This window comes from Sander vitreus, chromosome 24 (genome assembly GCF_031162955.1).
Source record: "Sander vitreus isolate 19-12246 chromosome 24, sanVit1, whole genome shotgun sequence".
NCBI classification, from domain to species: Eukaryota; Metazoa; Chordata; class Actinopteri; order Perciformes; family Percidae; genus Sander; species Sander vitreus.
This window is the reverse complement of record NC_135878.1, coordinates 7,090,236-7,115,451: the sequence shown is the minus strand read 5'-3', so window position 1 is coordinate 7,115,451 and position 25,216 is coordinate 7,090,236. Positions and strand designations below refer to the sequence as shown.

Below are 25,216 nucleotides of genomic sequence, written 5' to 3'. Positions count from 1 at the left end.
ACATGGCCAAATGAGAGCCATTTTCAAGGCATGACAGGCACTGAAAATGACGATTACAAATGGTCAGGGAGGAAATGACCTCGCCTAACCCCTTCTGCTACCAAAAAGACACTAGAGTTTCACCTTCACACTATTTATTTATTATTATTATTTTATAATAAAATGTATAATAAGATAATACTATCCTGACACTCCATATCTATTCCCCCACCCTTTCTACACCCATTTTAGGGTTCTTACGACCAATACATACAATAAAGGATTGATATCAGCTTTAAGGTGGGTTAATATGATCATGTAATATCAGACTTAATTGATTCCACAGGGGAAAAAAAAGATCGGCTTCTGTTTGGTTTACCTCCCAGGCTGGAACCCACACACCCCCCACACTCCCCACACTTTACCTCCTGGCAGTACTGCAGGATGCCCTCCTTGGTGCCGATGCAGCTCTTGGTGCCCGAGGGGTCCGGCTCCCACTTGCCGCTCTGCACGTTAATGTGCATGTTGAGTTTGCTGCAAAACATGGCCACCTGGGGCTCTGCCAACAGACCCATAGAAACATCTGTAGGCACCTACGGTGGGGAGAGACAAGCGAGAGACAAGGAGAGAGATTTAATGAGATATACAGCTCATGTTAAACTCCTTGAGCACTTGACGCAATTAAATTTCATTACTCAGATAGAGGGGGGCCGGGAGAGGAGAGGAGATTAATGTGTTAGATGAAAAGTAAGATGAGGTGAGCTGGTTCAACATGAGGAGTGTGGAGAGAGAGGATGGAAAGAAGAAGGGGAAAGCCAAAGATGAGGCATAAGCAAAAGGAGGGTAGGAACAAAGTTTCCTCTCGCAATTCCATCAACATTTTGGGTTTCAGTTCTACGATTCTACATTCAAACTCTACACTGTGGCAGTGCGAGCATCATGTCAATGCCTCTGTTCATATTTGCCACTGGGTGCTGTCAAGTGTGCAAAAGATAGCTGAAAAATGCTGGAAAAACTATGGGAGATCAAAAATCAATAGCTTTGGAGGAATAAATTGCCTCTAACAACAAGCCTGCTGTTTATGGACACACACCCACTCAACTGCCCTGTGCAATACCACGTATGGGAATGGTGTACATCTCATGCCGGCTTTTTTCTTAGACAGTATAGTGTTTATATAACCCTCTGTTGATTCATTTTGGGTTATTTTCTCTGTTAGGGCAGCACATAGTCAGCACAAGAGCAGGTTGGCTGGAAGCAAGGGGAGTGTGAGGAAACGTGTGTGTGTGTGTGTGTGTGTGTGTGTGTGTGTGTGTGTGAGTGTGTGTGAGAGTGAGAGAGAGAGTTAAGTCGCCCTTTGGCATGTATGTTTTAATTTTTGTGTTAATTTCTGTGTTGGTTTGTGCGTCTGCGTGTTAATGTGCCATTGCTGTCTGCCTGCATAAGGAGGTTTTGTGCTGAAGTTCCCTGAGGAGAGGAGGTGCAGACAAACCACTGAATGTCTGCATTGTACAGGCAAATGAGCTAGAACAAAATGGGAGGGAATACGGGGGGACACGGAGAAGGAGACAGAGGGAGGGAGGAGAGCGACTGTTGCCATTGTGTGCGCCCTAATCTTGTTAATGGTTTTGAAGGCCCTGGCAGGCAAACAGTGTTTTTTTGTGAGATGGATAGCATATTTTTTTTCCCCCAGACTTGATCCTTTTCAAGCAGCCAGGGGCACAAAAGTCCTCTTCCAATATGAGAATAGCTTGATTTAGCAGGCATGCATCTATGGAGAGATAAACTTATTAGCTTTCATTAAATTCAATGTATACACATTGACTGCATTTATTTTGACGGCAGAAGAAGACCACGTTCTCTGGTCATTTTATATTTTAGCGTGTGCCTAATATTTTGTCCTGCCTCCATAGGTGAAATATATTTATACATTTCATGCTTATTAAAGCCTCTCAGAACGTCACCACAAATAATTCCAAAATGTGTGAATTAAAACTGAAAGTTTTTTTGTAAAACAAACCCGGAGTGTGACAAGCAAAGAGAAAGCTAATTAAGTGGCAAAGTTCATGAGTGGATGGAGTCACACCTCTGGCTCTGGAGAAAACATCTACCTGTAAAGTCAGAAACTGCAAAAATGACAGTGACAGTTTCTGACTGACTATTGCTCGACATGTCATGTATTCTAAAGAATTGGTAAGGAGCGCGCAATAAAATACTCTTAACACGTACACTTCAGTATGTAATGAAGCCTACTATCTATATCATTTAGTCTATCTGTATGAATAAGGGAAGCGACTAATTCTTGGAGCTTCAACCATCTACTGCAGTCAAAAGAGGGTAAAAAGATCATGGATCAGCTTACACTTCTTTGGGTCAAACATGCACCTGCAAAGTTCACTTCCCTCACAGGCCAACGTGATGAGCCGCAAGCTGTGGTAGCAAGGAAATCAGTAAATCCCTCACACACACACAAAGTAGTATGTACAATCCCCTCTTTCCACAGCCCTCCTCAGCTCCAACACATGGCAACTTAACACTGGTGGCCATCAGTCTTGACATTAGGCCATCTGTCCCACACAGGGTTATTTAGAGGTTTGCCGCTCGATTCCCACACTGCCATCTGCGAGTGAGCAGCGCTGACGGGAAACCGATCAAATCCCATCCTCATTCCATCATTGATAGCTAAACCCAAGGCAACGTGAGGACAGAAAGTCTTCAAATAATCTTTAAAAAGTCGTGTGCATGTGCGCTCTTTTAATTAACTCACTTTCTGGGGGCACAGTTTCATTTTGACATTATCTGCCCACCCTCTGGCCTCTCTCTGTCACTTATTGAAGGAGATAAACCAACGTCCTCTCTGCTTGAGGCATAGGTAGGCAAATCCGTGCAAACTGCTCGCACACATTCAAATTCTTTGTGTCATCCTATCCTCGCCAATCGCTCCCTCTTCTCCTCCCTGCCCCTCAGCCTCTCCGCTGCTATCTCTCCCCCGCTCTGTCTTGTGCTGAAGGAGAACGAGGGGGAAGGGAGGGGATCGGCCAAGCCTTCACTGCAAGCTTATAAATCAGAGTCCCAGGATGATGGCAAAGGCAGGAGCGGGAGGAGAAAGTGAGAGAAAGAACAATAACCACAATGGCGAGAGACAGGGTGAGATTGGAGAACAGATGAATTGGACAATAAGCCTGCGGGCTTGAGCAGAAGGTCAAGTGCTCTGTGAAACAGAAAGGATGTGGGGATGGCGGGCCAAAGACAGAGAAGGAGGCTGACAGAAATAATTTAAGGCTTAAAAAGTGAAAAGATGGAAGGCCTAATTTAGAGAAAAGGAATGCGTCTGTCAGTTAAGTTCAGTGTCGACTACATCAACATTTTACAAAAGATCCTCCTGGCAAATGGTAACACCACTGATTATACTGTGAACAGAAATAATCACTGCAATCACGGCAGGAGAAATAAGGTATTGCACAGTGTCACCATTTTGCAAAACCTCCCCAAGAACAGTAAGAGTAAATGGGTTGTTTTTTGTTTTCAATGCTGGGAAGCTAGACGCTACCCTGAGCAAGCAACAGATAGACTAAAAGGCAGACCGACAAATAGTGAGACACATCAGCAGCAGAGTGTTAGACACATGTATATTATAGAAGGAGAGACACCAGGCTTCCCTCCTTCCCTTCTCTCTCCGTCTTTATCCTATCTCAGCTCTGATCACATTTCTGCCAGCCGGTCATCGTGCAGGGAGGGGAGGGAGCAGTAATCTGGGCACTGAGGATTAGAACGGCAGCCTGGTCAGGAGAAATATCCCCCTTTGGTCTCAATCTGACATGATAGCCATCACCGGAACGATAGGGAATAGGAGGCTGACGCTATATCAGATTGACCCCGAGATGATAGTTCAGTTAAAAGGCAGCAGAAACCCCAGTCATACATTGCTTGGAGTGCCACTTCTCCCCAACACAAATTACAAGTGATGCAACTAAAGCACTGATCCATCAAAAATGTTTAATAGCTTCTTGCCGCTCTTATTAATCATTCTAGTCGATGAAAGACCTCTATAGTTTGATAGAAATCAGAGCAATAAATTGCAGTCGAGAAAGCTAGCAAAGTCATAACAATTCCACAATAAAGAGAATTGCAGCAGTGTAAGATTTAGGACTGCGCTTTTGTGTGCTACTTACAGGGGGGGAAAAAAAGCCAGTCACGGAAAGAAAATACAGATTTAAGCTACTGGGCCTGCTGACCCGTGGGACCACAAAATCAATTTGCACGTAGCCCATGTCCAAGTTGTTAAAGCTTGGCATGTGATGTTGGTTTATAAACATTACAAAGAGTTCAACATCCTCATCATAATTTGAGGAGGAAATGGAATTCGTTTACCCCGAGGGAGGCACATAAAAGGAAGACAAACACAAAAAAAACCAGCCATTCCAACAATCTAATGCAATAACATACAAGTTTGTAGTAGTAAAGCGATTAAAGTCAGATTATTTGCTATTATAATTTGCTAGAGTGGTTTGCTACCCCAAGGAGGTTTATGATGAGCTCACTGCTGCAGTTCACATGAACCGTCCACGTGTGTGTGTGTGTGTGTGTGTGTGTGTGTGTGTGATTTTGTTGCACCTCATTTGAAATCAGTCGTTATCTCAGACAGGTGACCTACTTCCACAGCTGGAACCCATGACCCAAATCACATTCTGGCAAACCTTAGACACACGCAACGTGATATTTGCTTCATCATCATGAGTCTGACGGTCATATGTTCTGCCTTAAAAGGAATATTCCAGTTTATTATAAAGGTCTTAATTTGTATTTTAAAAAGGGGCACTCACTTTTGTATTAATAACGTGGTTTGGATTAGAGCTGAAACAATAAGTCTAATAATCAATTAGCTGATTGGCAGAAATGTGCAAATGTTTTGCTCAATCAATTCATCTTTATTAGCAGTTATTTTTAAGCAAAAATGCCAAACTTTTAGACTTGGACTGGTTTTGTTTGTTAACAACCTGTCTGACTGCTCCCGTTTCTTGCTTTGTAATACTGCATTGTAGTGACCTTTACAAGTTTGCCTCCCCATTGACTATCTGAATTTCTGCCCCTCGCCTCGCAAAGGCAAGAACATTCTCATCGATCAATGCAACTGCACATCACTCCCCATGTGTAGGACTTTGTAAGACATAAGTCTTCTTCTCCCTTTATGTAAATTGCCTAACCATCATAACCCATCTCAAAGTCATTGTGTAAATGGACTGTAAAATGTACTGATATGTGTGATCAAGCACGCTTATAGCTGGCGCAGTCACAGATGTGATCAGCAGCACTAAAAAGCAGAAAATAGGCAGGAAAATGTTTATTACCCATTTAATGTAAATGGGGGGTTGTCAGAAAAAGAAATATGGCATTGCACGCTTACAAACTGCAAATAAATCCATTCTTACACACACACACCATGTATCGTCTTACTCACACAGAGGCTGAGAAACAGTTTAGTGTAAGCACACACACAATCTTTGAAGTCTCCCCATGAGCGCTGGTCCTGCGGTGCTATTAATTGTACAGTCTTATCTGAGTGGCCCAGGCCTGCCATTGGGAGCTGGGGGAAGGTGGTAAGAGGGGGAGGATGTGTTAGATCATCTCTCATCCCACAGGGAGACTCCCTGGAGAGCAAGATGTGTTGCAGGACACACACACACGTTTGTTTCACTATCTTTGTGGGGACCCATCATTGACATAATGCATTCCCTAGCCCCTTACCCTAACCAGCACAACTAAATGCCTAACCTTAACCCTTACCATAAACTAACCCTAAACCAAGTCTTAACCCTCAAACAGCCCTCTAACCTTGTGGGGTCACACACACACACACACACACCCCCCCCACCCCTTGTAGCTAACAAGACAAGCCTCTATTGTCCAGGCTAGGACAAACTGAACCACAAGATAATGTCAACTGGTGAGTGTTGGAGATGGTCAACAATGGCTCAGATACACAATCACTATGTAGAAGAGACAGAAAGGCATCTCCTCCTGCAAGTGGCAGGAACACAATGCAAATAAGGCCTTATTGTGTTATCATTGGTCGCCATTAAACATTTATGACTGCGTTAACATGTGTGATACAACCAACCTATATTGCTTTCCTTTGGGTCATTAATCAATCAATTGTGGCAAAATTGAGCACAAGCCCAGACTGTCTGTGTGTTGTTCACAAGATGCGTCGCTGTGGGAATTTGTTTGCTTAGCTTGGGAGCATATGTGACGGCTGAATTAGATAAGACTGGCGAGGTGACAGAAATGCTCAACACACACAGGAGCAATGCTTGTGCACACGGTGCGTGCACATCCAGACACACACACACACACTATAATCACCTTGGCAAGCAGACCCTGCTGTTACTTAAAACCTTCAGATCGTCTTTGACTGGACTTAAAGTGTGGGTGCAACGCTATCCCACTGTGTGTGTGTGTGTGTGTGTGTGTGTGTGTGTGTGTGTGTGTGTGTGTGTGTAAAGCTTTCTGCGCCTGATGTTTGAGAAGCAGATTTAGTGGGTAGTGCGTTTTCACTGATTACAGGGCGGCCAGACCCTCCTCCCTTCCCCTCACACTCCCTGCTGGACAAAAGTTTAATTACAGATCAGATGTAAAAACCAAACAGCGCGCCTTTGTCAAATAAATAAATAAATAGCGGGGCAAAGCAGAAGCTCTGGCCTGAATATGTGAATGAAAAAAAACAACAAAAAACTGGGTGTGGGATTGACTGCTTGCAGTTTGGGATCAAATTGATCTCCTCACTTATTGAGCTTAAAAGGTCAAACGGGCACAATGAAACGCTTCTTCCAAGTCAAATGACAAATCAATTAAATGATTTCCCTCACATCTCAGATCAACCACGCCCATCTGGTACAGGCTCTGTTTTGTTTTTTTACTCAGCTCATCCCAGCAGTCCTCATCTTCAAAAAGTTTTCGCTGAGTCTGTGAGGAGAGTTATTTTGAAGCATTATCTACGTTCATATTCAATGCGATTAAGCTGTCTCGGGGGGGTTCCTCAAGAATTAGCATCACAGACAAATCTCTTTAAAATCTGATTAGAAGTGTGTAAGAAAAATAGTTCTGACTTCTGCCCACTTAATTTGTCTAGACATGATGGAGGGACTCTTGGTTTCCTCAGTTATAGTCACCATGGTTACGGAGCCTGCTCTCAACCCCGGGGAACTGCCTGTAATAACCTCCCCCTGTCATCGCTGTGGCAACCTGAGGCAACACCATTATCCAAGTCACCTGGGAGTAGGACTTTCATCATCACGTTGGTTTGCTTGCTTGTAAGGAAGCGTGTGTGCGCGCGTGCGTGTAACCTGCACGTAGCTGGGCGTGCATGCAGGTGTTTTTGTGTGCCTCAAATCAACATTAAACCAGCCTAATGACCAGCTCATTCAGTAACGGCCTGCTATACTGCCTCTCTGACCTCACTGGTAACCAGCTGGGAGTCACTCTGCAGTGGACCACAAACAGACACAGATGGAGCTGTGATGTGGACGCACGCACACCTAAAGATATGTCAATATTGGTTGTTTTTAAACATCCCATTAAAACCTCAGTGTTTGCTGTACCTTGGCTATGTCCCAGGGCTCTCAAGTGTCACGCATTGAGCGTCTTTTGATCTTTTGTCACACACTCCCGCCACACATTGTATTTCTCATGCGGAAAAACTATAATATATTTAATATGCCGGAACGCCCAAAATTTCTCTGGTGTGCCGCTCTCACTATGGAACCAGCAGGAATCAAGTGCGTCTCCCCTGGAGTTCTTAGTTGAGCCTGCCACTTATCAGCCAAACAAAAAAAAAGGGGCTACACAATAGCCAATCAGAAAATAGCACTATTGTATCTGCGTAAGATTTAACGCAACAACCAATGGAAAAAAAAAAAAAAAAAGCATAGAGCAGCGTACAGACACTTCCCTAAACGTTCGCTCATTCAGAGACCAGAGTCTCAAACGGGGCTCTGAGTCTGTCAGGTCTGAGATCTACCGTAGATCAATCACGTAATGCACAGCAGACTACGGTGCAGGTAGATTATTTTCTGAGCTATAATGACTATTATAACTTTATTTTTCTCAAAATATCACGACTCCTCCGATTCTCAGAGAACACATATTTTGAATGTGCACAAAGTTTTGAACATGAGCAGAAATCTTGCTCAAACTTAATATTACAGTCCAGGGGTTTATTAATAAATTTAAATAAATGAATGTATCATTGAGGTGAATAATTGTCATATGCACATTTCCTATTGTCATAATACACTTCCTCAACAAATTATGCAAAAGAGTCAATCTACAGGAGAATAAACAGTTGAAAGCAATACAGAATGCCTGAGAGCATTATTGCAATATATTCCATTATGTTTTTATATTTGGATTGTAATCGGTTTCCCTTTACATAAAGATATTTCCAGCATAAATTGATTCAGAAAAAGGTAGAAATAATACAAATTCACCAGAATGCAGGAAATGAAGTGTTTAATGCTCAAAATTTTCTGGGGGAGGACCCCCAGACCCCCCCGCATCATTAGTCACCATGGGGATAGAATGTCACTCTTGCCTGTCTTACAAACTTGAGAGCCCTGATGTCCTTATTGCGTCATCTTTTTTTCCCCCAGTGGGTCATGTCCCAAAAGAAAACCTCGTAATACTCAGCATGTTGGCAGGATTTTATATATATATATATATATATATATATATATAATCCTGCCAACATGCTAGTATTACGAGTTTTATATATATATATATATATATATATATATATATATATATATATATATATATATATATATATATATATATATATATATATATATATATATATATATATATATCAGCTCTATAATCATTCTCAATATAAAAGATTCAACATCTGTAGCAACATCATCTTCATTCTCCAATTATACCCGCGTTAACATGTTTCTCATAATTATCTGCGTCAGATACACATGCTCGAAGAAAAAAACAACTTCACTTTGCATATTTTTTCTAAATCTGTTAATTTGCATCAATGGAGCTAAGGCCACCATTTTTCTGAGAAAACACTGCAGAATACCATAGAAGTCTAATAGCTGCGTTTACAGCTGCATACTAATTATTTACGGCTGATTGTGAGTTGAGTGTTGGGTTACTTGGAGTCATTGTGAATCAGGGCCCTGGGGTGCTGATGGGTGTATATATCTGGAATTGTCATTAGTGGTTACGAGCACCACCTCCACAGGTAAACTGGGAACACAGTATTTCCAAAAGGAAAATAATCACCAACGGACGTATATTACCAATTTATACTTTCCTGTACTTCCTTCAACCTTAGTTTAATTCTAAATCAAATGACTAAATGCTATAATTCTTCCTTTGAAATTATGATTAATACCAGCTTAACATGAGACAATTCTAGTTCCTAAATGAAAATCTAAGTGACTTGGGGTTTTACTACAAAGCATACTGTCAATTCACACACACACACACACACACACACACACACACACACACACACACACACACACACACACACACACACACACACACACACACACACACCACTGTACAAACACAGGAAGTCTGCCTCTATCATGGAGACCAAACAGGAAACCGATCCAGAAATAGCAGGGCACAGTCAATAATACCAGTCCATTTTCTGACGCAAATCTCCATCTCACCCCTCTCTTCTCATTTGCACCACACACACAGTCCTTGGCATTTCAAAGTGTTGTAATTTCACACTTGGGACTCCGAGAGGACTTTTCATCTGCAATAGATGGTGTGTCGCCCGACTCAAAGAGGTACTAGTTTCATAAACCCTCTGAACTGTGACTCCCAAGCCGAGGGCATGCAGCACATCAGTAATATACTGTGCGGATGACACAGCGTTTCAGAGAAAAAGCGAGAGTGAGAAATTGTTCTGGTGGAAAATGGTAAAAAGGAGGGAGAAAGGGAGGAATGGGTGAGAAGAACGACGGGAATAATACAGCAGCCTAATTATAGTCCAAGTACCAGGCACCTGGGGAAGACTCCAGTGCTATGGCAACCCTGAACACCCAGGACGGTGAGTGGAGGCACGGCAAGAGAGAAGGCAGAGGACGAGGGGATGAGCTGCAACCTCTGCATGAATCAAAGATATACTGGGTCAAAGCAGTTACTTGGTGTGCATCCATTTCATGGAAAGAATAAGTGTGTTGAAAAGATGAAAATGTGGTTGGAACGTTGGGAACCAGTAAAGGAAAGAGAGACCACAGAGAGAGCAGCTCCACTGTGGTTCCAGGAAATACTTGGTCTGTATTGATTTTGATGGAAAGATTGTGTTGGATTTGTCATATTAAACTGCTGAAATTAAATAAAGAACTTTAAATCAAATGCTTGTTTAATTCAGCTCATTGACCAGTAAGGGACATACTTCTAATACCCCTACTTGTTTTTGCTGGCTATTTGAAGTTATTTCCATTTCTGACCTTTTGGTCAGCAACATCAGCAGCATCTGGCACACGTCTATAGTTGGCAGTGGCTAGTGAAGACTTGCAATAGAAGTACATGTTCTTTTGGAACTGTGCCTTACAAATTCAATTCAAATATTCAATTAGAACTATAAGCATGACAATATCAGGGCGTTATCACACCTATAGTTTGCTTTGGTCCGAATCAGTTGATGAGTTTGTAAACTTGGAGCGATTTCCCAGTGGTTCGGTTTAGTTCCACACCTGGAAAAATCCAAGCGTACCAAAATGCGTCATTACAAACGACGCAAGAACGTTTACTCCGCTTATTGATCAGATGTGTTTGGGGCGGGAACAAGAAAGTAAATACAGGAAGAATGTCCTGTGTTCTGGACTAGTGCATATTTCTTGCATCTCCGTAGTCAAACCAGTTAATTTAATTTAAATAATTAGACATTGTCACTGAGACTTCGCTCTGCTGTGCCGGTGTCCGTCTCCGTGTCTGCAATCTGCCACGTCGCAGATTGCAAAGCACATGTGACTACAGGAGTCATTTAGCTCACACTTGCGGGGTATACATACAGTAGCCGGTGCGGCTCGAGGTCGGATCACGTTCTCACCACAAACGAACCGCTCCAGAGTTCGATTTAAAGATTATGCTTATTTGGTCCGCTTTTGGTGCGCATCCGAGTGAGACTGCTGCATTCCCACCTGCCCAAACGAACCGCAACAAGGGCGAAAACAAACTCTACTGCGATTCAACCGAACTAAATAAGGCAGGTGTGAAAGCCCCCCTCAAAGTTATCACACTGTGGGCACTGATCATATTGAAAATGACGAAGACATTTTGTAATGAATAGGACATAGCTCATTTGTAAATCCTGTCCAGATACATTTAATTTTGGGGGGTATTTTAGCCTTTTCATTCGATAGGCAGGTAGGAAACGGGAGAGAGGTAACAGACATGCAACAAAGGTCTCCTTGCAAATTGAACCTAGGGATGTTGTGACTATACCGTATGCTACTAAATTACCAGGACTTTCATAGAGATGCATTTACTTTGTTGCATTTTTTTATTTTTATTTTTTTTAAGAACAGAGGTACCAAATGTGCTGTATGCTGCTCAGTTATCTCTAGACTGCCTGAATTTGTGGAGCCATTTCATATCAGCATGACCCAAAATAAATGTCAAATTCCCAGGCACAAAAGTGCGGGACCTCTGCTGGGCTAGTCACTTATAACTGAAAGCTTCGAGGTGAGCTGGCATTTCTTTGGTTCATTAACCCTCCACTCCGGGATCCAACAGAGAGGACACAAGCAGCCTGTTGGATCGGCTGCACCATTTAGGTCAAACACCTCCAAGTACTAGGAGGGCGGGTACAAGCTGTGCGACGACGACATACACATGAAGCCACACATCATCTTATACTGATTGCAGCACCATCCGTTAGTCACGGGAGTAAATCAACACATACACACTTACATTTATGTACCGACTCATCTGTCACACTCTGATAATGTTATGTCTGTGTGACCAAATCCAAGATTAAAACTTGATTGTATTGGCCTTGGTCAGATTATTACAGCATAGGTCATATCTCAGTGGAAGGTCAGTCACAAACATGTACAGCACATCACAGCCTTGACTGGGACACATGGCACTTATGGAGTTGTGGCTATGAAGGCATTGATGCCCTAACAAGAAATGGCAGGCACATGGTTTCCAGGTGGAGGCTGTGTGTGTATGAATACGGTGTGTGTTCAGCTTCCTCACTGATGAGGTGAAAGCTGAACGTACTCGGTGCTGCTGCTGAGCAATTGCGCAGGTCAGGCCGACTTGTTTCTCGGCTTATTATTCAGATTCTGTACCAACAGCTGCTTACTCAGCAGCAGTGGAATGAAGAGTACGTATTCGTGGCGCACTGCTGATATTTACAGATGGAAATAACAGCCCAGTGGTGATGAATGGTGCTGTCTGGTGGGAGATTCACTCTAAGATGCGAAGTGGGAGAGATAATGGAGTGTTCCCTGAGGACTACCCAGCAATAGGGCGAGGATTGTTACATGGTTGACCTATTAGTAGCGCTAGTTATAAGTCAGTAAAACGGAAGAGGTGAGGAAGATGAAGAGTGTGAAACGTAAGCAACATCTTCATCCAGACCTTCACTGCTAATCAGAGAGTTTAACAAGCAAGGAAAGCCAGCTTCTTACTGTATGCTATCAGATACTTGTTGGATCTAATCAAACCGTCTGGCATTTATCCACAGCATCTCATTCAGAGGGCAGCTTGCACTGCACAAAGCAGGCCTTTGAGCTACACACTGGCCTGTTACTACTGAAATCAGCACTACCAGATTCCTACCATGCTTTGAAAGGGGGGATGCTACCTTTAAACACAGTATGAACACACAAAGAAGACTCGGGACTGTGTGAGGATGACAAAAATGAGACTAAAAACAAAATGCATAACACAGGAGGAAGCAAAGAATAACAAGTAAAACCATCTTCAATGTTCACCAACGGGGAAAGCTGGTTACATGCAGCTCCAGAAGACAAGCCCATCAGCGTCCTCCCCGTTTCCAGGGACCGACAGAAACAACAGTATCAAAAGGTCAGGAATTCTTTTCTCCAGGACAGACGGGGGGGGATACGGGACACACACACACTAATTGGGAACGCAGCGGTGTTATTGCTGTTGACACAACCAAGATGGACAATGTGTGCTGTTTGAACAAGAATTTTTTATACCGATTCATTTCATTCTAGTTTTGTTTTTCATTTAAAAAGATTAGTCATTAGATCATCAAGCCCAAAACCAAAAACTATTAAATTTACAAAAATAGAAGTCCATAGAAGGAAAACCAAAAAAAATTTTGACAATTTTTTCTGTACAATACTTTAATGATTAATCGATTATCCAAATAGTGCTGTTGATTTTCTGTCAAGCAACTGAATCAATTATGATAAATAATTTACTAATTGTTTCAGCTCAAAACGTTAGGTCAAGAGCAACCACTATGGAGTTTGATAGTGGGGGAAAAAAAACACAACAGCAAACATCAGGTTTTGGGTGTCAGTCTGTCGCAGTCAGTCAGAGCAAAGGCTTCTCCGTTACCAGGTCAGTCAACAATCAGAAAACAATATCCAGATATTGAGAAACTGAATTATTTACTGACATACGCCTCAGTTGACCTGATTTCAGCACACCCATAAGACATGTTGACTCTCTCAGCACCAGTCAATAGTAACAATTATATAAAAAATTAAATAAAGAAACATCTAGAAATATCCAAGCACAGTAGACATAGTGACTAAGTTCAGACCACAGCCCTCCTTCCTGTTGTGCTATCATTCAGTAACCTTATTACCCGGGGGTTAAAAACTATCCCTAAAATGTGTTGTGCGCATTGGGATGCTCTGCAAACGTCTCCCTGATGGAAGGTGGGAGAAGAGATTGTGTGCAGGATGACTAGAATCCTGCATAATACCTCGTGCTTTCTTAGTTTATTAAGAAGTTTCTTACGTGTAAAACCTCTCACAGCACTTTTGCTATCTACAAGTATAATGGAAGCCCTGGATTAAGCACAAAGTTCAAACTCATTCTCTGCTAAATGTTAATTACAAACTGAAGTAGAAGTATAGGCGACGCAGACGACAGTGTGCACAATAAAAAGTAAAATAAGGAGACGGAAAGCAATAGAAGATATTAGTGTCAGGCAGATTTTCTCCTTCAAAGAATTGAAACTGCAGCGTGAGCAGCAGAGAAGGTGCCAGAGAGAAACACTGGCAGCGCCAACAGGCATAATGGCATTAAACTCACTAATAAGGGGAGAGGGCTGGTCCGCCCCAGGCTGAAAGACTGCAGTATGCACACAAACAGACTGCCTGCACCCATCCAAGAGCCATTTCCCAAGGATTCACAAATACACAAAGGCTGGCATCCAACTCCCACGCTCCACACAGCAGGCTTCCTAGTGTGTGTGTGTGTGTGTGGGTCAGGAAGGCTATAAACAAGCCCTAACAAGATCAAAAACTTGCAACATCTCATTTTCAAGTCTGATTTAATCGTGCTTATAATATTGCTGAACATTTTAAACAACTTCTTCTATCTCATTTTAGCACTACTGCCTTTGATATTTATAATGTAAATAGAGGACTTCTTAAGTAAGCTAAGCAATGGATTACACACAAAGCCATTGCTTTGCTTGATGAGCAGCCCAAACTATTCATTCCAAGTACACTGATTATAGGCTACGTGCAGGAAACAATGAAGGTTGGCTGCCACATTTCACCTGATTTGTCCAAAGAAAAAATAACTTCAAAGCAGACCTGAAATTGCCAAAACAGCAAAAACAAGTGGTCTAAATACAGTAGGCTATAATAGCCATTGTTTGGCACTATCGATCTATTACAAGTGGGCCTAACACATTTACTGTATACAAGCTTTAATTGTTATAACCAGAGAACCCACAGAAAACATTGAACTGTGCTCCTCAACCTCAATTGCAGCTCCCATATGGCTGCTGGGAGTTACAGGAATGTGTAATTTCTCACACCAAGGCCATGCTGTATATTCAAATCACAGCATTAAGTGTTAAAATCCCTCATGGGGAAAAAAATAAATAATCTTAGTTGGGAAATGTGGGTGTTTTCCAGAAAGGGGAACTAAAGCTTTACTGCTACACTATATCAAGAAAATTACACAACTGAAATCATGACATTTTAACAAACCTATGGGCGCTGAAAATGGATGATTTTGATTAAATAACTTTTGATTTTTTTTTTTTATTCAGTGGCAAGACCAAGTAAATGACGTGTTAAAAAATAGATATTTTTGCAGTATATATATTTATAGAGTGATATACTTGGCAAAGACGCTTGAAAAATGGATGAGCAGGGATTGTGTGAAACCGGGTCCACTGTAAAGACGAACATCTTATATTTCCAATGTGCCTGTTATCACCACAAACTCTACGATGGGTCAGAAAAGAGCTCGAAAGGCAACAATGATAGTCAACGCTCCTGTTGGCTTCCCAGTTTCCCGACCCTCGATAAATGCTGCAGTGCACCGCCGCCATCTTACTTCTCTATTCTCTACCCTCTGACTGAAATATGAGAGAGAGCGCGTTAAAAATGTTTGTTTTCCGAGGTTACAGTCATCACCACGGGTTCATTTACTTTATTTAAGCCAGAATCTGGCGTCAAATCGTCATTGCGAGGCAAAGACGTCTCGTCGACTTATTTTCATTCCCAAAACACGCCCACTCCCTTAAAATTTGCCCTCGGGAATATAGAAAACGAGACAACATGCTTTTAATTTATTCCCTGTAATGAGTTTAAATGAGATTAAATAAACCCGAAATTACGTTGTACAACAGCACCGCTCAGAACCATTTGCGCAGTATTATCGAGGCTACACAATTTGTTGACAAACCCAACTTGTTTGTAACATTTAAAATAAGAAAAAAGCAACTTGCTTCTCGGTTTTACACAAAGGAAAGGGAAACATTTTGGGTACATCTTTAAATCAATGGTGACGGGCATTCTCTCCATTGTCACAAAGTCTCAACAAATCAGTTACCACACAACCACAGGCTTAAAGGGACAATTTGCCTGAGAAAAAGACATTGCGGAGCATCGGAACAGTGTAAAATAAATACGCGTTGTTTGGTTAGCTATGTCTCGTACTTCTAGGGAGGTTAATTACAAATAAGACAACGACAAATACTAACAAAATAGCTAAAGGTTTACGTGGTGTTGTTCTTTGGTTCACAAATACCAACGTATTCACAATCTGTGTCAAGCTAGCTAGACTTTTACACAAGACTACCGGTTACAATCTTCAACATAAAACAATATGCAAAAGCTCTGTCGTTGTTTTAATACAGTAAAGTAGCTAAGCTAACCCAGCTAGGACCTATGGTTATTCCACTACTCCTGGCTAATGTCAGGTCGCAGGAAAATAAAATGGATGAAATAGGACTCAAGGGGCAGACTCTATGGACTACATTTCGTTGTGCAACCATTTGTTGTAGAATGACAATAAATTATCCTTGAATCTTTTAGCTAGTTATTTAATTTGATAGAATGCTAATTACCTAGTTTATAATCTCTCCCTCGCTCCCCCCTCAAACATATTCTAACCTTTAGCTAGCTCTTAAGATACAGCCGTCTAACTTCCGGTCTAGTTGTAGCTAACACTAGCTAACTTGATGCAGCTGACAGCAACAATATGGTGGAAATACTACAAAAAAACGCACGAAAACGGATTTTCTTACCTCGGCAGCAAGAGCCGAAGCCACTACAGCCAGCAGCAGTAAAGCTACTCGGTCCCCCATGTCGTTTCGCTGACACGACGCTCCTAAAGGCAGTGTTTCACCGAACGGATTAACGTTTGCGTCGGGAGAAAAACTGAGTGTGTTCGGCGCCGGTGACTCCCGTTGTCTGATTGTGAGCGATACCGAGACTGCACAGCTGCTCAGCGCCTGATCACCTGACCACAGCGGAGTGGGATGGATTCTCTCTCTCTCACTCTCTCTCACACACACAGACACACACACACATAGACACACACACACACACATAGACACACACACATAGACACACACACATAGACACACACACACACACACACACACACACACACACACACACACACACACACACACACACACACACACACACACACACACACACACACACACACACACACACACACACACACATTTTATTCCCGTTTTTACGCACAACACCCATTGCCCACACATGCGCACATTATTGATCATTCATATGAAGAAATGGACACTGTCATTGTTCATACTTTAAAAACGTTTTAATCACAACTTAAAATAAACACTTAAAATCATTTACCTGATACACTATTACAGTTAAATCCCTTCCATCATTCATAGTCATCCATCACATGAATCAGTCATAGCAGTGAGGTCAAATCACTTTCAATTAACCTACAAACCTGAATTAGTCTACAACTGCAATTCAAATTATGAATGCTTCACAATTTAAGAATCTCGCAAAGGCAAAACAAAAATTGCAAATTTTCCACTGAACATGATGTGACCCTAAGTTCAGTTTTCACCCTCTCATTGTTTCAAGTAAGGCAATAAAACCAGTTCATTACCACAACCCAGTCCATTCAAGTTGCCATTAAAGTCAGTATAATGCATTATGTTCAAGTCTTTGTGTCTACACATGACAGGTCCAGACCTGACTTGTTTTAAACAACTTTAATCATCAACTTCCACCTCAAGTCACTGACACAAATAGGTAACTTTCAATAAAAGAAGAGTCTAGAAAGACTTTACTTCTTCAGTGATGTGAAGTTTCTCTCTATGCTGACAAAAGTGGTCTTCACCTTCTTCAAAGCGGTGCTGTGTCTTTGATGTGCACAGCCAGGCACGGATAAGGATATTGGTTATTAGCGGGGGAAAAAGTACCAGCTGCAGGCTAGCAGGGCTGCTAATACTTAAGTCTATCAGAATGTGGGGTGTTTAACACAACATTGTGTTAAATTAGTATTAATTTCCCCACTATTTGGTCCAGACTCCAGCAGAAATGCAGTGACATTTACAACTCGCAAGCACGTAGCTGGTAATTCTGGCCTGCTGAACAATATTGCACCGGGCAGCCCCTTTTTTATTTTTTAAATGTGGAATTTTTTGTGGGCCCGTTAAATTGTCTTTAGAGGCTAGAGATGTATAACCATCTCCAGGTCTGGAAAACCAGGCCATGGCAGTTTCTTTTGAGCTGGCTGGGAGATGATCTGTGCGGCAGGGATTCACTTGCGGGTGCAGCCAGGGTACGGAGGAGGTGGGGAGTAGTTGGCCGGTCGAGGCTGAGTTGGGGTGTAAGGCGGGGGGTGCAGCGAGGGAGGGTACATTTCGTAGTCATAGTTGTATGGAGGTGGAGGACCTGAGTTCAAGAAAGAGAAATAAACAAAGTTCAGCAGGTAGGTTAAAAGCATTCAGTTCCCCCATAATTACAAACTTCACGTGTCCCCATTTTACAAGGAGTTTGATGGGGCAGTTCCACCCTCTAGTGGTTAAACCAAGAAACTGCACTCTCTGGAGGAAAGGATTGACTAAACCTGAGGAAGATAAAAAAAAAAGAAAAGAAATATGGCAGCAAAAAGTCCTTTTGTTGACCACGTCATCTGTCTCACCAGGGGAACTTACATTATTCACTGAAACATCAAAGCAGCAAAGATGAAAGAAAAGATGAATGGAGTTAGTCAAACCTCGCATTTAGGACACTATTAATAATAATAATTCACAGTCTAACATGTTAAAGGAGGAGCTTTACTTTAAAATGTCTATACAACTGTTGCGAAGCTCAGAATGAGACCTAGCAAGATGAAAAAAAGCAATTTCATTTTTTATGTCTTTATGCCACTATAACATCAATAAAACTAGTGAATAATATAGGCACTACCATCGCCAAGTCAATTAAAATCACGTTAGATTAACTCAGCGGCGTGGCAGTGGCACCGGAAAATCTCACATCCTTTGTCAAGACAGAAAATAATTCATATCACTGTGGCTGCATACTTATGCATTCATATTGCGTGGCTTTGTGTGTTTGAGCAACATGTTAATGAAACATGATCAGAGCTGCAGAGCAGAGGGAAGAGTGCCGGTCCAGCGTAGCATGAAGGCGATACACAAGAGGAGAACGAAACATGATTAATAAATGATAAGCCCCAGAAAAAGCAGCATATTCCTGGAGTGTCACCGAGTTCAGACTAATGTACCTGTGATGTGGGAACATTGTCGCCGGTTTGCTCCCATTTAAGCAGGAACAGGGTGTAACAGACACGAAAACCAGAGTGGAAGAAAAAGAAAATCAAGCTTACGGGAAATGTGGGTGTAAATTGCTTGAACAGAGCTCATGGTTAAGCCTAAAGCCTTTTCATTCTGAAAAAATCAGCTCTCTCTCTTTGTGTTACTTGTCAGGAATGGTGCTCAGGGCCAAGGTGGATCCTGTAACCTATTCTGCCGTTTTCTTTTCATATCGGGTCGCCTGAGGACAGGAGATGAGCTGTCACTGTGGCAGAATGGACCACTGTGTGTAGATTGTAGTTAATCATCATGTAGACACTGATAAATAAGTTGAAACCACTGTCTGGTTAATCATACTATATGAAGTTGGTACTATTGCGTTACAGATATCTTTCATCAGTTAGTAATACTTAAAACATCAGTAAGAAGTAACAAGACTTTCTTGTGGCCGGTGTATGTGCTTTAAAAGTGTGTGTAATAAATTGGTGCCACTTTTTTCTATCATACTAAGTTTATAAGTTGTGACTAATGCTTTACTAACAAATATATTATTAATACATACAATAATAATGAAGGACAACTCTTATTGTGAAACAATATTTGGACTGAGGGCATCCTTTAAACGTGTGTGATAGATAAGTTGGTATCACTTTCTAATAAGTCATACTTTATAAAAAGAAAAAGGTTTCTAAGTTGTCACTAATGCTTTATTAATATTAAGTAATTTATTCATGCTTAATAGACCACTGATCAGTGAGTTTTGTTATGAAAACATCTTTTGGGTGTATGTTCTTTATGCGATCGATTTGTTACTAGATTGTAGATCGATACTTTCTGATAATTTATATTTCTTTCTTTCATTTATTATACAGGAAAGTTAAAGTAACATTTAATTACAATATAAATGGGCCTGACTCAGTTTAAAAACTGGTTTCCAGGAGAGTCCTGTTTTGCAGAAACATAAAAACATTGAACAAAACTTACAGTGCATAAGGACAGAAACATTTGTACAGGACATCTGCATATTTTAAAGGGTTATACATTGTAACTAATTCTTTATTAGCAAATAAATGCTCTGTGCTTTTAAAAATAATGGTAAGAAATCATTTATAATGCTTAATAGATCAGTAATAAATTGTTGTGAAAGATCCTTTTGCCTCATTTATCTCCTTTAAATGTGTGTGTGTGTGTGTCCTGTAGAGTCACCTGGGTAGCCCTGGGTCACAGTGTTGATGTAGGAGGTGCTGAACACGCCGACCCGCGAGCCCCGCCCGTTCTTCATGCACATACACACACACAGGAACAAGGCCGCCACCGCCCCCATCAGAAACACCACACCGAAAACGATACCAGAGATGGCAGTGCCCCTGGAAACCAAAACACACACACACACACAGACACACACACACACACACACACACACACACACAGCCACCCAAGTGTGAGAGGAGGCAGCTGTCTTAAACAGACATGCTACCTCTGAGTTGCTGCCATGGAGACGGACTGGAGCATCTGATGGCTCTAACTTAGCTGTGTGAAGGCTTTTCGCTTCGACAGCAGTACCTCTATCAAGGTGTGTGTGTGTGCGAGCGTGCGTGCAAGCGTGCGCGTGTGTGTGTGTGTATACACTGCAGAGGCGTCTGTTAATTGTCACTTTTAAATAGATAAAACACTTGTCATTAAAATGTCTGTTACGTCTTCATAGCCAGTGTTAGTCAGCATGTCAGAATCAGCACTGGCTGATGTAACGCGGTTACTCATTGACATTTGGAAAGATGTTGCATTAATTGAACTTCAAAAACAGTGAAACAGATAAACAAATCAACAGTGAAAACACCTTGAACTGTAAAATTTCCCATTAATTATTTTTTACGAGAGTACTTGCAAAACACAATGTGCGAAATAATAGTTTTTCTCCACTACATTGTTTTTGGGATCGTAAGGAGCCGAAATAGCAATCAAAATTTGATTAATTGGGGCACCGTGGTAGGTCACCTTGTTCAGCATGCGCCCTATGTACTAAGGCTCGGTCCTAACCGCAGGGGTCCAGGTTAGATTCCGACCCGCGGCCCTTTGCTGCATGTCACTCCCCTCTCTCCTGTCTTCAGCTGTCCTATCCAATAAAGGCCAAAAAAAGACCCAAAAAGAATCTTTAAAAAACAGCCCCAAAAAGAATCTTTAAAAAACAGCCCCAATACAAACTATCTTTAACTTAAAGGTAAGAGAAGTCTGAGAACTAGGTGAAAGGGTTAAAGCAGCTGTGCTGAATCAGGGCAAAGGTCAGAGGTCAGATCCTCTGAAAGGGCTTCTGGCTTGTGTTAAAAGACAGCTGCTGTTCTCGCTCATTTGAACCATACTGCCAGAAGTCTACCAAACCTAAAGGCGGTTGACAGACAATCAGTACGTATTTTGCTTGTCGTGTCTGTGCGTTAACTTACGAGAGGACGTCCCCCACGTAGGCATAGTAGGAGCAGCAGAAAGGAGGCGATCCATCGCAGCAATACTCTATACAGCCTTCACACTGGGCTTTAGTGCCGCCTGCAAAACACACACACACACACACACACACACGTTATCTTTGTGATGCACGTGCACACATTTTATTCCCGTTTCACATGAATCAGTCATAGCAGTGAGGTCAAATCACTTTCAATTAACCTACAAACCTGAATTAGTCTACAACTGCAATTCAAATCATGAATGCTTCACAATTTAAGAATCTCGCAAAGGCAAAACAAATTGCAAATTTTCAAATGAACATGATGTGACCCTAAGTTCAGTTTTCACCCTCTCATTGTTTCAAATAAGGCAATAAAACCAATTAAGGTCTTGTTAAATGGGAATTTTGTTTAACCTTTCCTTAGATGAAAAAAGAACTATAATGAAACCTTTCATGAACTTACTTCAAAGCACACAACCTCAACCAGCAGCCTCTATTTATTTCTTCAAAGACAGTTTTAAAAGTCGATTTATAATGCGTTCAGAGACCCGGAGAAGCAGGTCGGATGAAAAAAAAAAAGAGCAATCAATACCTGTGGAGCATCTGGGGAAATAAGAATTAAAAAAAGATCTCTGCAATGAATTCACACAGGGACCTTTTTTGTTTTGTTCTAATAAACCCGGCCAACCCTGCTAGCCTGTATTATCGACGTTTAAATATCAGATGTGTTTTATTCTTCACGATTATTTTTCCTTTTCTATTTGTAAAGCACATTTCAAAAACATAGTTAATGCACCACAGCAAAAATTCAAACAAAGTCCAATAAAATGGCGATAAAATAAAGCGTAAGAAATAGAACACAAAAGAATAAACTATGCAGCGTTTCACTCAGAAAGAGACATGCATGATTTATTTTCCCATGTCCATGCTGACGGAGGCAGCAGATCAGCCCACATGGCTGAACAGCCGACTCAAACTCTGTAGGCTGCAAACTGGCTGAATCTAACAGACAAGTCTCTGACACAGCTGGGGAAATTAGCACATTACTGATGAGTTTGGACTATCGTTTAGTTATCTTTTTGGAATTTAATGGCATGAATAGCTGCAAAATGGGTTCAGTGCTATTTTTTAGCATTTTTTTTGTAAAAGTTTTCAAATTGATTTGTCTGGTCAGGAGGATATCTTGAGTATCCAGGACGGTATTTGGACGAAACTTGGTGGACACATCAGAGATATAGAGTTTGGAGCTGTAACGATTTGCCGATCGGTCATGCAAGTCATTCGTCAAGCAAAAATGACAAACATTCACTGGGTCCAGCTTCTCAGATTAATCAATAATGAAAATAATTGTCAACTGTCAAACCTAACCGAGATAAAGATTTTTGAAAGATCGTCACATCATTTCAATCTGATTTAAGTGATGTATTCAGGGTTTTATAGGGGCATTCCAATGTTACACACAGGTGTAAGTTTATTCCTTATAGGGAGTACTATAGTCTGAGAAACCCTGCTGATGTCAGGCAGAGTTGCATTATAGGAAAATAGGATCCAGTGTGTTTGGAGTTAAAAAGCCAGGATATCTGAGCCTCTTGTGAATTCCCTAACTTTATGGAAGTGCAATATTACATCACTGAGGTGGCCCCTTTAACAGTAACACAGAGATCTGTTCAGGAGTTGATGTGGGTTACTCTCAAACTGTGCCAAGATACAGAAAATGTCAAATCTGTGCACGATGGAGACAGGATGGTGAGCCACACTGATCCAGCAACTGAATTAATTACTTTGAGTGGGAGGTCATTAGAATGGGATGCAGTATGACTGACGTGTGGGGTTAAATTTAAGATGATATAAGAGCTAGCATTTAGCATTTGTGCACGGATTCATGACCCAGCATGATAATTTTACATCTTTATTCCTGCCACGGGCAGACGTGACATGTGCAGGATCTATTACATGCTTTTGTGCGGGTGTGTGATTAATGTAGTTCATTACCCCCCACCCCACCACCACCCTTCCTGCTCTGCCAAAGCCTCCATGTTCAAAAGCATTGTACACACAGCTGTGCCTCTCTGTGTACTCGTCTCAACCTGCTGCCAAGACACGAGTCTTTTTCATCTGAAGGTTTCTCTCCATGTGAGCTACAATTTCTTTCAAGGTTTTTCACTGTCATATGGAAGGTTGGCAGTATTTAACAATCCAGAGCATGCAATTCAAATGGACACTGCAAAGAAAACAAGCTCTGTGCATGTGTGTGTCTGTCTGTGTGTGTATATTTTTTGTAAGATCTGCTTTCTCTCAGCAATCACTCACACTCAAATGAGTGTGTCTGGAGGCATATATGTACATTTCCAGGCATGGGTTCACATACAGGTAGACAAGTGTTGCCTTTTAATTACTGCAGAAGGATGCTTTTCTCAAATAACTCACACAGCATTATATGAAGTGGGGATGCAGTGGAGAAAAGTGTGTACGCCTTTATTCTGCAAATAAGTCTTTAAAAATCAAATTTCACGATGCACTACAAAGTTGTTTTTTTGGCACTTTTAAGACAGAAAGTGTTTTTTTCTGAACAAAGCAAGTTTTGATGGATGTTTCCTTTATGATGGAGGCAACAGTCAACCCACCATTTTAGATTCAACACTACATCCCCTGCATCCTACATCCCCCTCTGTATGGGTGGTCCTCGGAGGTCCTGGCTCTTGTCTTTCCACACACTGAGAGTCCATGTCCTTTACACCCCACACCCACCCACACACACACACACACACACACACACACACACACACACACACACACACACACACACACACAGTCCTCTCCCCTACCCCCTTCACAGTACTGTACCGCAGACTTGACTCAGTTTAAAAACGTTTCCAGCGTTTTTTGTGTGTTTAGTTTGGAGGAAAACGCAGCTGAAGTGGTGGTTCCCAAAAATGTGCTCGGAATAAAATATTTAGCCTATATTTATAACATCATCACTGAAGGACTTTCTTGACTTTGCCGACACTCCAGCAGCCCATCTGAGTCTGGTGGAGACACATCATTAATAAAACATATAGAAACTGTACAATGTGGTCATGTGGCTGCTTTAAAAGCGGGAAGAAGAGCATTTAAACGGATTGGCCCGAAACTCACCGGTGAATAAACAAAGCAGCAGCGAGTTCCTCAGCAACTTCCATCTGACCGCCTGCGTCCTCCTCCTCCAGGGGGTTTCCATGACCCTTCTCTCCACCCCTGCGCCCACTTTCCGGGCTGCTTTTTATTTTCTTAATCAATGGCAGAAGATAACAAAAAGCGCTCCTTTCCAGTCACCTATTTGGCTCTTTCATGAGCATTGTTGCCCACTCCCCCCTTAAAGACAGCAGCAGACTGCACGTTATGACTTTGGGTTCCTTGAATTTTTCCCCTTAAAAGTTAAGCTCCGTTTGTTCGTCCGCGTGTGCGCGTCTTTTCTGTGGCTGTTTCCGTCTGTTCCCACACCTCTGACTGACTGCTGAGGTTTTTATTTTATTCCACTCCACTCCACTCCACCCCACTCCCCT

The 25,216-nt window shown here is 41.8% G+C and overlaps 2 protein-coding genes across 4 annotated transcripts in view; both read right to left on the bottom strand.

Moving 5' to 3' along the window:
- Positions 1 to 16,949, bottom strand: part of appa (amyloid beta (A4) precursor protein a) — a 35,081-nt gene extending 18,132 nt beyond the window's left edge. Inside the window, exons 1-2 of one of the 3 annotated variants that reach the window (XM_078244095.1) lie at positions 16,718 to 16,949; positions 405 to 572 (exon numbers count right to left, since the gene is read on the bottom strand). In XM_078244095.1, coding sequence (XP_078100221.1) covers positions 405 to 572; positions 16,718 to 16,777 — 228 coding nt within the window. In that variant the 5' untranslated portion in view covers positions 16,778 to 16,949. The remainder of the gene's footprint in view (positions 1 to 404; positions 573 to 16,717) is intronic. The other 2 variants (XM_078244094.1, XM_078244093.1) reach the window with 2 other exon arrangements.
- Positions 16,950 to 17,249: 300 nt separating this feature from the next.
- Positions 17,250 to 25,216, bottom strand: cyyr1 (cysteine/tyrosine-rich 1). Its single transcript, XM_078243982.1, has 4 exons — positions 24,810 to 25,216; positions 21,673 to 21,772; positions 20,441 to 20,601; positions 17,250 to 18,368 (listed from the first exon to the last, which is right to left on the bottom strand). The coding sequence occupies exons 1-4, from the start codon at positions 24,889 to 24,891 to the stop codon at positions 18,235 to 18,237; spliced, it is 477 nt and encodes a 158-aa protein (XP_078100108.1). The 5' UTR covers positions 24,892 to 25,216; the 3' UTR covers positions 17,250 to 18,234.